Here is a 14367-nt window from a genome sequence, read left to right on the forward strand (position 1 = left end):
GGGTCAAAACAAGCCAAGAATTTATTAAAAAGGTTCGCGCTTCCTAACTGACTGTAAACGCTTCCTAGTGAATGACTCCTTAACTGACTGTAAACGCTTCCTCTTCCTGGCAGAACGTCGAAGGTCTGTCCCACCTGACTGTAAACGAAAGCAAGAAAGGTGGAATGATAATAAGTCAGCGACAAGGAAACTTCCATTTTTAATAAGCATATACATGCCAAATAAATTCAGAACCAAATGTGGCACAAATGACACTAGCTGAAATTGCTCAACAAGTCCAAACCCATCTTTTCACAAAATCCTTGAAAGCCGAAACCACTACTCTAACTGGTATTTCACAAATAACTGCCAAGAAAGAAGAACAATTAGTATATCACACAAAATAAAAAACCAATTCAAAATCGAACTCAGATTCAAAATCAATTTCAGATTCAAAATCAAGGCAATCAAAATCTATTCAAGAAGAATAATCTTTGAAATAGAACAAAGAGAGACTTACCAATTCTATATGATCAATAGCCAACAAATTCTTGTTTCATCTAACAAATCGATTACTAGATTAAAGGGGCTTCTGTAAATATCGACCATTTAATGGCAAAGAGTTTCAAATTAGAAGATCAAAAACACGTCAAGAAGGTGAAGGGTATGAATTTCTTTGAAGATTACGTATCCAAATTTGAAGATTCGGCTGCCGAAGAACGGAGGAGAAGAAAAGGAGCAGAAGAAGAAAAGAGAGAAGAAAAGAGAATGATATCTCTTCATTTAGGTTTAGGTTTATCCTTTTATGCCTTAAACGTATGGGTAAGATTAACCCTAGAATAATCTGACGGTAGGGATTAAATATAACTTATTAATTAGGTGTTGTAGACGGGTTGACGGGTTTAACACGCGGGTTTACGGGCCGGGACGGATAAACCCGTTTTCTCACAAGCCGCTATTTCTCCAACCCGCGCCCGGCTTGTTTAGGACCAAGCCAACGGGTTTTTACGGACCGGGTACGGGTTAATCTGCGGGTTTCAGCTTGTTTGCCAGCTCTAATTAATAAGCTTGAAGGAAATATGAAGCAGCAGCAGATTTGTGCCATCTTCGTCCTTGATATACTATCCTCCCCTCTGTTTATCATATGTTTGCGGATGTGTAGAAGAGGGAAAGGTGAGTAATTAGATTTCTAGCAAACATAAGTGTTGTGGGAAGCTTTTATTTCATATGGCTGCTCCTCTTTTTTTTTTTTTTTTTTTATTATGTATCAGTTGGATCAACTTTTAAATGATTTTTCATTTGTTGTACCATAAAACTAACTCACGCATGCATTTTTTTTCTTTTTTTATTAACAGGTTGTGCATAAACAAAGTTTGGGGGATATATATAACACTACGATGCACTGCCTGTTCACACACCTTCATATAATCAACAAACAAAATGAACAAGGCTACTGGTGTTTTGTTTATTTTGGTGTTGATTTTATCCTTCTCTTTCTCATTGGTTCTCTCTTGTCGACACGAAGGTCAACATTTTTCATTGGTGTTGTAAACACCTTCATTGCCCGGGTTATGATTCGGGCGAGTCTTTTTCCGATGAAAAAAAAAAAACGTATCCTATAGCAGACAAGTCGAAATGCTTTAGGGATACATGAGTCCTACGTGCTGCAATGAAATAAAAGGAATCATGCATGATCAAGTAAAACCACCTAGTCAATGCTATGTACTTCATACGATCTAGAATTGTATTTCGATCATGGTTTGATTATGATATACTACCTCCGTTTCAAAATAATAGGACAATTTCATGTGTAATGAAGGATTATTATTATGAACTATGAAGGGTGTTTCTCTCTTATCACTTCCCTTGCGAGTCTCCAATTCTGAGCTCACCGACTTTTATCTCCTCTTCTTTGAAATAACTGACAAATGGTTACCTCTGACAAATATAAACATTTACATAATCGAACGTTTGCACTGGGGTGCTAGGGATTTTCTGTTCCGGCATACTTAAGTCGAAATGTGAACAGTATTCCTATGGGGCCAATTGCCCACTTTGCATTCAATCCTCCTTATCATACAACACAGGTTGCACACCTCACAAAAGATGTTTCAGTGTTAATACAATCTCTTACTGAATTAAAACAGCCTTGATCCTAACCAATTATTCGTACCATAAGGTCTACATACCTCAGCAGCAGTCCATTTCGATTCCTTTGTACTATGCTTTTCAGCAATAATTTTGTAACAAAGATTAGACTTCTCAACTCTCGTACCTCCAACACCACTTACTAGGACTAGCTTAAACAATATGGAAGCAATGAAGAGAGGATGCACTTAAAAAGAACTAGCTTACCTCCTTTAGATAACCTTCCTCTCTTCAACTAGAAAGCCTAGAATCAAAATTCTCTATACTGGGATCCCATATTCTAGATGCTGCTTAAAAGACCCCGGTTTCGCCCCTTTATATTCGTTAGCATGTTAACCAAAAGCATTTGTGAATAAATGCCATTTAATTGGTCTAACTGCTATATATTTTTTGTATCTGCATTTCTTTCTCGTTTTAACTCTCTCTCTCTCTCTCTCTCTCTCTCACACAAATTGCTTATGAAAGCCACAAAGGTGATGACATGCATTATATGCAAAACGTTAATAAAGATAACTACCTCTCCTCGTGAATGAACAAGACCACTGTACCCCTCCTCTCAACTACCTCTTCATTTCTCTATAAAGTTTCTCATTTTCTGTCTAAATTCTTGTGTACCAGCACTAGTGTTTCGCTTAAGGTTTTCAGTGAATTAGTTAGAAAAAGAGGAGATCAGAGGCAGATAAAGGTGGCATACCATTTCTTTGAGTTTCTGCCTCAATTTGCTTTGAGTTTTTCCTTTCATCATTTCTTTTTCCATCCGACTATATGTAGTTCAAATTCATTAACAACAAATATATGAGAGAACTGCACTATGAGGTACTGTTTATGAAGATATTGCTGTAATCTGATTGTTTTATTGCAGCTAATTGCTTTAGAAACACGTTATATATCCGAATCCTATAGGAGACTAAAGCAATTAGCTGCTAATAAAATAATGTTATTATAATCTTTTTGTTTTATTAGCAGCTAATTGCTTTGGATTGGAACTTCAATAGCAAGCTATTCATCAACAAGCTTATCAAAATGAACAAGGCTAATGGAGTTTTGTTTATCTTGGTTTTGATTTTCTCCCAATCTTTCTCTTTATCGGTTTACTGCTGCGGCAACGTCGGTGAGCATTGTGACTGGTGCGCTAACGATTGCTGTGGGAATCTCAGGTGCTCCTATGGCCATTATCTTTCTGGCAGGTCTGTTCTCGAAGTAGACAAAGTTTATTCTAGGAAGATATGCAGAAAGAGTTGAAAAAAAACATATCCTAGGGCGATATGCAAAATCGCCCATCCATGAATGAATAGGCATTTGATCGATCAATATGTATTGGTTTGATTTTTAAATAATAAGTATAATGATTATGACTACTCTCTTATTCATTTATTTATTTTTAAACTGAATTTCTTACGTTCCTCGTTTATTTATTTTTAAACTGATTGTCAAAGGTTTTATTTGCGATCATTTGAGGACCTTGCAATTTTGCCAAACTCTTCTTTTCCCTAATCAAGTTCGAGCAAAATTTTGGAGCTAAACAACAAGTTAAGTATTTAACCAAGGGTCTAGCAAAAATCATAAGACAATGCTAGCAATCAACTTCAAGTATGACTTGCCCACTCGATATCTCTTTGGTGTTAAAGACTTTAGCATTCCTCTCCTTCCATCATATTCATGATAAAGGGTGATTCCTCCGAGCTTCAAAGTACGTACTATGGATTTATCCTTACTCCAAGAGATTTTGTAGGCCGTTGATAAAATTAAAAATAGAGTTTCCTTCCCTTTCTAAGTGCACAGTATGGAAAGGAAAACTAGTGCATGCTCAAAACTAGTACATGCTCCTATTGAGAATTAGAGAGACGTACAAGCACGGATTCAGAAGAAAACAACATGGATATTGATATTCCTAAGAGCATCCACAGTCATGGAGTCGACCAAATGCCAAATAGCAGACCAAAAGCTAAAAAAAATTGGCATTTTACAGTGAGCAACCACAGTCATGGAAGACTATTTTTAGTTAGGCGGAAGTATAACAAACGCCCCAGTTCAGGCGCGCTTTTAATGACCGTCTCATTCAGGCGCACTTTTAATGTCCGCCTCATTCAGGCGCACTTTTAATGACCGTCTGATATCAGGCGCATTTTTAATGTGCGCCTGATTCAGGCGCACTTTTAATTTCCGTCTAATTCAGGCGCACTTTTAATGATCGCCTGATTTCAGGCGCACTTTCAATGACCGCCTGATTCAGGCGCACTTTTAATAACCGCCTGATTAGTGAATTTACATAAATATTAGCCCACTAATCTTCTTCTAATAACGTATTAGCCCACTAATCTTCTTCTAATAACGTATTAGCCCACTAATCTTCTTCTAATAACGTATTAGCCCACTAAACGAGTGAATATACCAACGTCCCATTGGGGCGTACATTAAAACAACGTCCCATTGGGGCGTAAAATATACCAACGTCTGTGTTGGGGCGTATGTATTACATGCGTTTGGTTAGGCGGAGTTTATAGATGCGCCTGATTCATACGTTAATTATACTTCCGTCTGATTTCATACGGTCACTAAAATCTCGTCTGCTTTCATACGCTATTAATACTTCCGTCCCACTATATTTCTTTTAGTCTGGGTTGACGACCACATTTGATCTCAAACCCTAATTTTGGCGACCAAATTTGGGTTTGGTCCCTTCCGTTGCGGCATATTTTGAGACCAAATTTGAGTTTAGTCCCCAAATTTGGCCGTGACTGTGGTTGCTCTAAATCAGCGAGAGACAAACAAGATTACATTGGTAAAAGACCAAAAAAAACCTTTCCTATTGGTTAATTGTACTTCATTCCACCAGAAAAATATAATTACCACCAGATACGAAAGAGAAACTTTTTCATTAATAGTTCCTTTAATCTTTCTTAATTTGCTCGATAGACTCTCTTGCGGTCTTGCCAAAGCAGTCACATATATGCATCTATTCCTCAAGTGATTAATATCTCCTTTGAGATTTCATGATCACCAAAACTTGACTCGAAACCGAGTTTTCTGTTTAAAAGAACAAGTTTTATAACTCACCTTTGATGATATAAAGATCACTTTACTTTACAAGGCTCTCATCCGTTTACAGTTGTTTCCAAGAAGGACAAGAGTGTGATGTTCGCCGTAAGTGTTGCGAAAACATGTGAGTTTCAAACGGTTGGATCACCTTTAGCTCCACTGCATCCGGCTAGGAGATGACACTCGGTATGCGCTCATTTAAATAACATTATCACATTTATTGATCGTTCAAGTACTTGATTTTGATCCTTATTACAGAGGAAATACATTGAAAATAAAAATCATCGAAGGAATTCGCCGAATTTCACTTGAACATGATCTTACCGTATAGGAATGATATTTACTTTACATCACTATGATGATGAGTAATTATCTTCTTACTTTTCGTCAACCCGCTTATAGCCAACGATCTACAACACAATGACCCTGAGAAAATTCCATCGCACTCAAAACTTCCACAGCACCATGTCTGAAAAATCCACAAAATTGTGGATTGCTCGGACGTTGGTGCTGTTGGAGTCTTGAATATTTTCTCTTACACCTTTCTCATTAAAAAACAGAGAGAACACCTTCACAGCGTTCTTCCTTCCTCTCCACTATCTCTTCTTAACGAATTTCTTGGTTTGTAATTTTGTTGGTTGAATAGATAGCTTCATGCTAGAACACATATTTATAGATCCATCGAAAGAGAGTGGAGATGGAGAAAGTCTGAGACGAGAATGAAATGAAGGGTTCGGAAAAAAATCGTTAGTTAGACCACCACAATAGCATGAATTCATGGGCCGTAATAGCTACCTAACTCAAAAAAGAAAAACGGAAAGCAAAAAGCCCAACTACCCAAGAAACACGATCAACCCAGTTTTCTTTTGCCTAATGGAGCAAATTTATACAAGAAAAGAATTGCCTACAGGTTAAAATTTTCAAACAATTTCAATGAAGTAGGCAGTTCAAAAATCTTATCAAGGTTCAGAACTTTTTGCAATGAATCATCAATCAAGTTAGCCACTTATCAGTTTACCATTTATACACTGCGAAAATCATGCAGCCAAATATTAACAATGTGATTGCATTTCCTATGTTAAGAGTTAGCGTTCTCAAGTTCTTTTCCACGGCAAAGCAACAAGAAATTCAGAAATTTATACAAGCTTCATGACCAATGTCAGGGGTGGAATCTCAGGATAATGATTCCTGCGTCTTAGATTACCACCACAACCAACCTCTGTAAAAACTAAACACAGACACTAAAAAAGACAGCCAAACATATGCACGTCGAAAATCAGCTGGGATACAAGGTGCAGATGAGACAGTGGAAAAGCAAAAAAAAAAAAAACAATGGAAAATGGGGAGCACGCCTCTAAAGATTATGTAACATATATTATCTAACTTCTCATAATGCCATATGGTTGGTTTCTACTGGATTTTGTTAGCAGAACTGCAGCTCTATTGTCCTATTGGAGGAGGCTATAAGATGGAAGGTCTTCAAGGCTCGTGATGTCATCAAGCAACAATTCCTTTTCAAGCTGACGCCTTGTTGACTTCATCACCGTCTGAACAAACGTGAGGAAGATTTAAGTAAATAATTGGAAAAAAGAAAAAATACGATTACGGCAAGATGGTAATATAAGAGAGTTGGACGAGTGAGGCAGGACAAAAGCCACGTACGTTAAAATCCATGTAAGATGCCCGCATCTCAAGCCATTGCTGATCCATTAACTTGAACGTAATGCAGTAGAGAAGGTCAAATGCCCTTTCATTCTCTGCTCCCATGTAATAAAACACCGTTATCCGAAACATAATCAGTTGGAACTACTTTCCATGCAACAGTAAGTACTGAAACTGCACCAACATTACCTGAAAGTAACTTCGCGAAAATCGCTCCTACAATTGTCCGTGGTGTGACTTGAGTGACATAAGCAACAATGTTAGTCTAGGTCACAACCAACTGATGCCAGGTAAAAGAATAAATATAAGTTTTCACTATTCAAGTTACTTGACCAGCATTTAGAAACTACTTTTGTTTGTTCAAATGGATTTCTAGCTGGAGAAAAACTACCTTAACAAGACGGCTTCATACCTCAGAGTAGTTTACAGATATTATTTGTACGGAAAATTAACGTGATCCAAAAGGTACCTGCTTCAAGATCAAGCATTTGAGTTAGCATGAATGTGATGTTGACACCGGCCACTGCAAATGGGTACTCCCACAACGCTCGATCACCTTCTTGCTTCCGGAGAAGATCCTGAAAAGATTTCTGCAAGCCAAAAGTTTGAACACTTGGTTAAGTTCACATGAATAACAGGAGAACAAAGAAACTGATAAGAGTACAGAACGGAAATAACTTGTCAAGATCCCATTAGAGAAACACACCTTGTATGACCGTGCAAAGAACAATAAGTTCTCCAACGATATGAAACCACCACCCCTTACGTAAGGAAACAACCATTCGCAGATTTAGTACATAATAACATAGAAGACGCAGCACATACATAAGCAAACAAGGTAGAACAGAACATACCTGAAGTCTGTAGATGGGTCTTTTCCTTGCCAGCCCATGTCCTTCCATTGTTCAGATACCAACCCGTGAAGTTCTTCGCCAGGATATGAAGCATCCCACAAAGCCCTCAATGTCTCCTGAAATCATATAATTGCCATTGAGAAATAGCTGAAAAGACTAGGCATAGGTGGATAGGTATGTCAGGAATCAGACACAGGGCAAATACAAAATAGTAACATTAAGGGACTCGGCGTGTATTTAAATACAAGAAACAAACGAATCAAATTCTATTCAATTTTAACTTTGGTGTACTACTTCAAACCAAAGCTCCAGGGCTTGTGCAGATGATTACAAATAAACGACATTCTTACATGATATCATACTTTAAACTACCTGGTGATCAGAATTCAAACCATCATAAGGTACTTCAATGCGCTTTTGTAATCTTCGCCAGCACGCCTCCTGATACAACAGTTTGAAGGGAAACAATGAATATTGTGTTACCATAATGTGCTTTGAAATGTTCTAACCACTTGGCTTCCTAACTCTCTGCTAAGAAAATACATACAAATCAAAATCTCCAAACTATGCTCTTCAAAAGTGAGAGTTTTCAAATCTAATACTTTGAATCCCAAAAACGTCAACTAACTGAATAACAAAGGCCGCGGAGAAATAAAACTTGTATTCTCACCTGGTTTGTAGTTAACTCAAATGACGGGCGATCATCACTATCTCTTCTTTGTGCACAAACGCATGAGAGACCTTTACCAAGCCACGCAGCTGATCCTGCCACAACATCAGCTGAACAATATACCAGCAGTCAGAACTTGCATACTCTTTTATATTTATAGAAAAGGAGTCATAAACCAAAAATTCAGTGCGAGACAAAGAAATTAGCTCATCTTTCAAAGATATCCTACACAGATAACAAAACATAACAATCATAATTCTATAAAGTACTACATGCAACTAATCACAGTTCATCCGAACTCTGGAACACGAACAACAATGAGGCAATTCCACAAACAACAAATCATGTGTAAAGCTACTTAATGCCTCCCCCCGCCCAACCTAGCTAGCTCATTTTTTCATCAATGCATTCATACCCGGAGATGCTGAAACAAATAACGCACAGAAAAACCAAACTGAAAAGGGGAAACTATAAAAACACACTCACAACAACTAAAACAAAACAACCAAACCCTTTCACAGCAATTTCAAAACCCAAATACGGGCGACAAACCCTAAAATCAGCCAGGTGGTATCCCAATGAAAAACTGAAGGCCAATATATGATGACAATGATACACCCAACAAACACCTGGCCGTGAAGAGTACAATATGTCTATGCATCCCATAAAAAAAAACATCACTACATTTGGGTAGAACCCTTTCCATTCTCTCCAATCATGACTTCCTACCAAGGACACAATATCAGTCCCCAATCAGAGCTTCATATATAACCACCATGCTCATGTCAAACTAAATAGTACATAATCCAGAAAGAAGCTAAGGTATCACTTCTTCTCTCAATTCCAACTCTGAATACACTAAGTAGTCACAAAAATTGGTGTTTATTGCCTCCTATTTCCACAGAAACTCGAGAGAAACTTAATCCATATGCCTACACACTACTATATCGTCACCAAATCGGCCAATCCAACACCTAATACTACCAAATCAAAGAAATCTCTCCTAACTCTCTAATCCCAATTTCACTCAAAATCCATGTTAACAAGTTCAAAACGACTAGTATAAGCTAATGAACCAAAATCCCCAAATCCCATTCACCAACACCATTAATCACAAAACCAAAACCAAATTCCACAATATCCCCCAACAATCAACGAAACTCAATCCCCATCAACATTTCGAAATCAATCAATACAAACAGAAATCAAATAAAAATCCAAAATAATGAAGAATTTGAATCATTCGTTCAAATTAGTGGTAAAAAAATCCTAAGAATGAAGAAATTAGGGCATAAACAGGGAAGAGGAAGAGAATTAATACCAGAAGGAGAATGATAACCATGAGCAGTACTTCTGTCAAGTCCTTGTGAAATCCTTCTAACAGCAACAAATGATCCACCTCTATCATCCATTTTCCAATCTCTCTTTCCCAATCTTCTTCTTCTTCCCTAAACCATTTTTTCTTCGAATCCAATCAACAAAAACAAAATCTCAATTCCTCCTCCTTCTTCGTATTCTTCTACAAATGAAAATGTAGAAGAATCCGAAGCTTCACCGAATCTGATTTCTTCTTCTTCTTCGACAAAGAATTGAGAAGATTTAAGGAAATGAAAATCGGTGCCTAGGGTTTTGAGATTGTGGGAAGATCTAGGAGGAGAAAGAGAGATTTCTCTCCATCTCTAGAAATACTGAAGAAAGAAAGGGGGAGGAGGAGGATTTTTTATTTTTTTTTCCAGCGGCAATGACGACTAAATAGTGACAGCACAGCAGATGCCGAAGAAATGGGTTTTACTTTTTTTTTATTTCTAGAATTTGTTTGTTGGTTTTCACGTCTGGCTTCCTTTTTTTACCCCATCGTCATCATGATGATGGTCATGTTACTTGGCTCCAATTCCAGTACTCATTTATCCGTTTTTTCTTTTTTTTTTCTTTTCTTTTTGTGTTTTTACATAGTTTTATGTGAACGATGATGCTAGTAAATTGTGAAAGTCATACAAAGCTTTTGGTTGGTAACCTAGCCACAAGCTGGACTCCAACTCCTTTCTAAATAGCAACATCTAATTTATAAAAAAAAAAAACTATCCAAGTTATTACTAGCGTTGTTGCTAACTAAACAATTCTTCAGACGCTTGAAAAAACACAAAGTATCTTCACCAAGCTCACCCAAAGTAGAAAAAGCTAAGAAAACCCAGACCATATCCGTGTGAAACACACTTATCTAAGTATTTAGTACGTTTTCGTGAAACAACACTAGAGATAGCTTTTCCTGGGACGAAAGAACGGACACTTTCACCAGTGAAGGGCGAAACACTTGTAACATCCATACAAACGTCTTCCACATTCTCCCAGTTGAGAACAAGGATATCCGCATGCCTCAAATCCATGTCGTCATCTGTTAGAAAACCAAGACAAACTTCCTTGCGCGCATGCACACCAGCTTTGTAGCAGATGTCAGCAATAATATCTCGAACAAGATCATGTCGAAACTTAATTCCAACATCTTTAGCACAGTGAAGCGCGTGATCCCCAAAGATGTCCATAGATATGTTACAACTTGAGCATAAACTATTCTCAACAAACAGTGGGATACCAAGTCGGTAGCAAAGCACAGCTCTAAATTGTCTTGGTCCGAGGCATTGATTAAGACCACTGATAGGTACAGCTAATAAATAGTCTTGTGCATGCTTGACACGATTACACTGCCACAAAATAGAGTCTCTTGCAGACATAGAAAACTGGTTTGGGATTTGCTTCTTAACTGCATCAAAATAAGTGATTTTCAGGGAGTGCATGGAAGGGGGGGAAGTATCACCGACACAGTAAGTAGAAGGTAGTCCACGTACCTGAATAAAATTTTGAAGAGCCAACTGATAAGTAGAGCCTTTATATGTTGAGAATAAGTTACCAAGGATCACCTTTTGCACCGAAGCGGTCTGGTTCTGAGAGGGGAGATAGCAGTAGGTACGGGTGATAGTCATGGTATAAATGTCAAGTCCACCATCTTTGATAGGCAAGGTAGCTAATCTCTACTGTAAAGGACCAAAACCCCCACCATCACCAGTGATTAGGAGTCTCAAATACTTAAGCAAATGATCATCGAAAAGATCAGCGGCTGGTTGCATGGCTGCAGGATTGGTAGTACGCATAGCAAAATATAATCTAGACAAACAGGTGCAATTGCGAAGTAACAACATCTTACTTTGATGATCCTTGAGTTTTTTGATTGCAGTCATTAGTTGAACAGTCTTGTGCACCCTGCTCAACATCATATCACTAATAAAGTCCAAATCCAAACTCACAGGTCCACCCAAAAGTTTGACACCATTAGAAGGTCTACCAATATCCGGAGGAAAAACACCATCAGTTGTGCTTCTGGGATCAATAGAAGGCCAAAAGACCTCTGTTTTCTTTACGTTCAGCAGGTGTAAACCCCTGCTTGGTCCTTCCGTTTCTATTATGCTCAAGGTCTTAGATACCTCTAGTGTATCACCAATAATTGTACCATCATCAAGATACCAGGCGTGCAAATCAAGATTGCAGCGAGAAGCAGGACTTCACTAGGGGTGAGGTGTCAACTCAAACAACAAGGGACCGAGAGGGTCACCTTGCTGGACACCAAGTGCAGAAGACAAAGTATATTGGTCATAATAGATTTTAGCAGGTCGCGAGTAAAATAACTCTACCCAGCGAGAAATACCTGGAAAATGAAAACGAACCTCCTTGATGAGTTGAGATCTGCTCACCATGTTAAAAGCATTAGAAAAGTCAATGAGCAAAATTGACGTTTTTTCCGAGTGACCTTTCAACTCCAATAAGCGATTTACAGCATGTAAAATGCTTTCACTCCCAGCAGGCACTCAACCCCGAATTAGTAGTCGCCCAAATAAGAAGCCATGTCCTTACCCACCGAAAAAGCAGCCACATTAGAAACCAATCTGCGCCAAACCGTGCCAACTTCAATGGGACTAAGACCACCCCCAGTATTGAGTAATGGAGTCAAGGGCGCACTAGTAATGAAATCTCCTAGGCTCTCAGGGAATTTACTGCCCAACTAAAGATTGAAAACCCCTGAAATCGAAGAGAGTAAATCATATGCTACAGCTGTCGCTGCCCCACTCAACACATCCACTAAATATTGAGCCCATAATCCATCACGACCGCACGATGTGTCTTTTGAGAAGCTTTTGATAGCATCAAAAACTGCCCTGGAATCCATCGTGACAGAGTCGGCTATGACCTCACTAACGGGAACCTCAGGAGGAATCGCAGGTGGATGTTTGTGGAGCAACTCCAAGTACGTCTTCTCACTGCAAGGAGCACCCCAGATGAAGATAACACTTGAATTGCAGCAGCAAAATGGCTGCAACCCATCTTCCTCCGGGAAGGTATCAGATTGTCCATACCTTGTCTTTTCGCATCTACCTTCTTGGAACCCGTACAAACCGGCTATTGTAGCAAGTTGTTTACCAAGGAGAGATAACCATTGGGATCCTTCCATACTGAAAGAGCCTTATTGATTGCAGCAACTTGCAGACGCTTTCTGTTGCCAGATTTAGCTTCAGCTGCGCTTCTCGGTTTGAACAAAGCCAGGGTACAAGTGGGAAGAATCAAGAGCTATAACCAAGCTGAAAGATTAGTTGGTTTTACTATGATTTTGTCGAGACAGGCCTTCAAAGTTCTCGAGAATGCAAGTCTGCACTGGTGAAGTATACATGTTACTGTTGTAACCTGTCTTAGGAAAACAACGTCTAGTAATTCAGTGAGAGAACTCCAACAGCGTCACTACCATCTTCCACAGTATCACAAACTACTTCACTTGCAATAACCGAACACACGACACTTACCTCAACTGGTTTAATTAGTTAAACCGTGAATGAGGAAATCTGCATCTGCACCGTTGAGAGGACCTGCAACAATGTCACCATGTACGAATACATCTCGACCTTTACAAGGTTTCTTCCAGGCATATAGCTTCATACATCTACATCAGAGCCACATACGCAAACAACTGAGGGTCTTCTCCCATGCAAGGTAAATATTCAAATTGTTGGCAATCAATTCTTTGCAGATGATTTTGTTATCCTATGAAAATAGGTGCCTTTCGTGAAGATGTCATATAATGGATCCCTTGGTATAACCTCTGCTATTAACTCCATCCAGGAAGCCATCGAAGTTCTTGAAAGGACAATGGCATAAACCATTGTCTGGTGCGTCTTCTGTGGAGGAAGGAGGTGTAGAAGAGCACAAGGACAGATGGGAAGATGGTGCTTCAAGCAACAGGGAGCGAGAAGAAGACCTGGTAAACCTAGACATGAAAACTGTGTATGAATCCTAGACTGAAAAACCCGAACCCTAAAAAAGAAAAAAAGAAAAAAACTGCGAATAAAACAATTGGGAAGGAAATCAAAAGTGGAAATCCGTGGCAAGGAGAGCAAATCGAAAACAAAAACCAAAGAAAAAATGGCTGAAATCATGATGAAAACGGTGGAAAAATCTGACAGAAAAACGCCTGAGAAAATCGCTGGAGCATTACCTGAGAGAGAAAAATATAAAAATAAAATCGTTCCTATTAATTTCATTTGTTTTTAATTCATTTCATTTTGTTTTTATTTTATTTTATTTTTTTCTTTTTTGGATCGATAAAAAAATATATGATAATGACCGGTTTCAAACTCAGACCATTTTTTGAATTTCATTTTACTCATTTTATTTCGGTTTCTATAATTTTTTGGATATATTATTATTTACCAGTTATAGACTTTAACAATCTAACTGGTTTTTGGATGATAAAGAATTAAGATATTAGCAGGTTTCGAACTAAGGGTTAGTGTTTATCACCGGACGAGATCATAAGTTTTTCTTATTTGACGTATGGTCGATTCTGATTTTTGGGTGCTTACAACGAAAAAAAGAAAAATAATTGAGGAGTATTCAGACGAAGGCGAGTCAGTAGTGGACTACGTAATAAAACAACAGAATTGCTTAGAGGGCGTGTCTAGATACATTCTCAGCAAA

General features: G+C 38.3%; 1 protein-coding gene across 1 annotated transcript; it reads right to left on the bottom strand.

Moving 5' to 3' along the window:
* Positions 1–6209: 6209 nt before the first annotated feature.
* Positions 6210–10086, bottom strand: LOC113321604 (ELMO domain-containing protein A-like). Its single transcript, XM_026569487.1, has 9 exons — positions 9674–10086; positions 8353–8462; positions 8055–8123; positions 7683–7798; positions 7535–7589; positions 7298–7418; positions 7018–7065; positions 6829–6923; positions 6210–6713 (listed from the first exon to the last, which is right to left on the bottom strand). Exons 1-9 carry the CDS (start codon positions 9762–9764, stop codon positions 6615–6617), a joined length of 804 nt encoding a protein of 267 aa, XP_026425272.1. The 5' UTR covers positions 9765–10086; the 3' UTR covers positions 6210–6614.
* Positions 10087–14367: the final 4281 nt, after the last annotated feature.

Source organism: Papaver somniferum, chromosome 1 (genome assembly GCF_003573695.1).
Source record: "Papaver somniferum cultivar HN1 chromosome 1, ASM357369v1, whole genome shotgun sequence".
NCBI classification, from domain to species: Eukaryota; Viridiplantae; Streptophyta; class Magnoliopsida; order Ranunculales; family Papaveraceae; genus Papaver; species Papaver somniferum.

Bases quoted from the DNA above. Each gene is read 5' to 3' on its own strand.
- LOC113321604 (XM_026569487.1), bottom strand. From the start codon at position 9,764: ATGGATGATAGAGGTGGATCATTTGTTGCTGTTAGAAGGATTTCACAA. The intron at 8,463-9,673 runs GTATTAATTCTC...TATATTGTTCAG, and splicing joins TGGTTATCATTCTCCTTCTG to CTGATGTTGTGGCAGGATCA. The intron at 6,924-7,017 runs GTAATGTTGGTG...ACATGGGAGCAG, and splicing joins TTTCGCGAAGTTACTTTCAG to AGAATGAAAGGGCATTTGAC.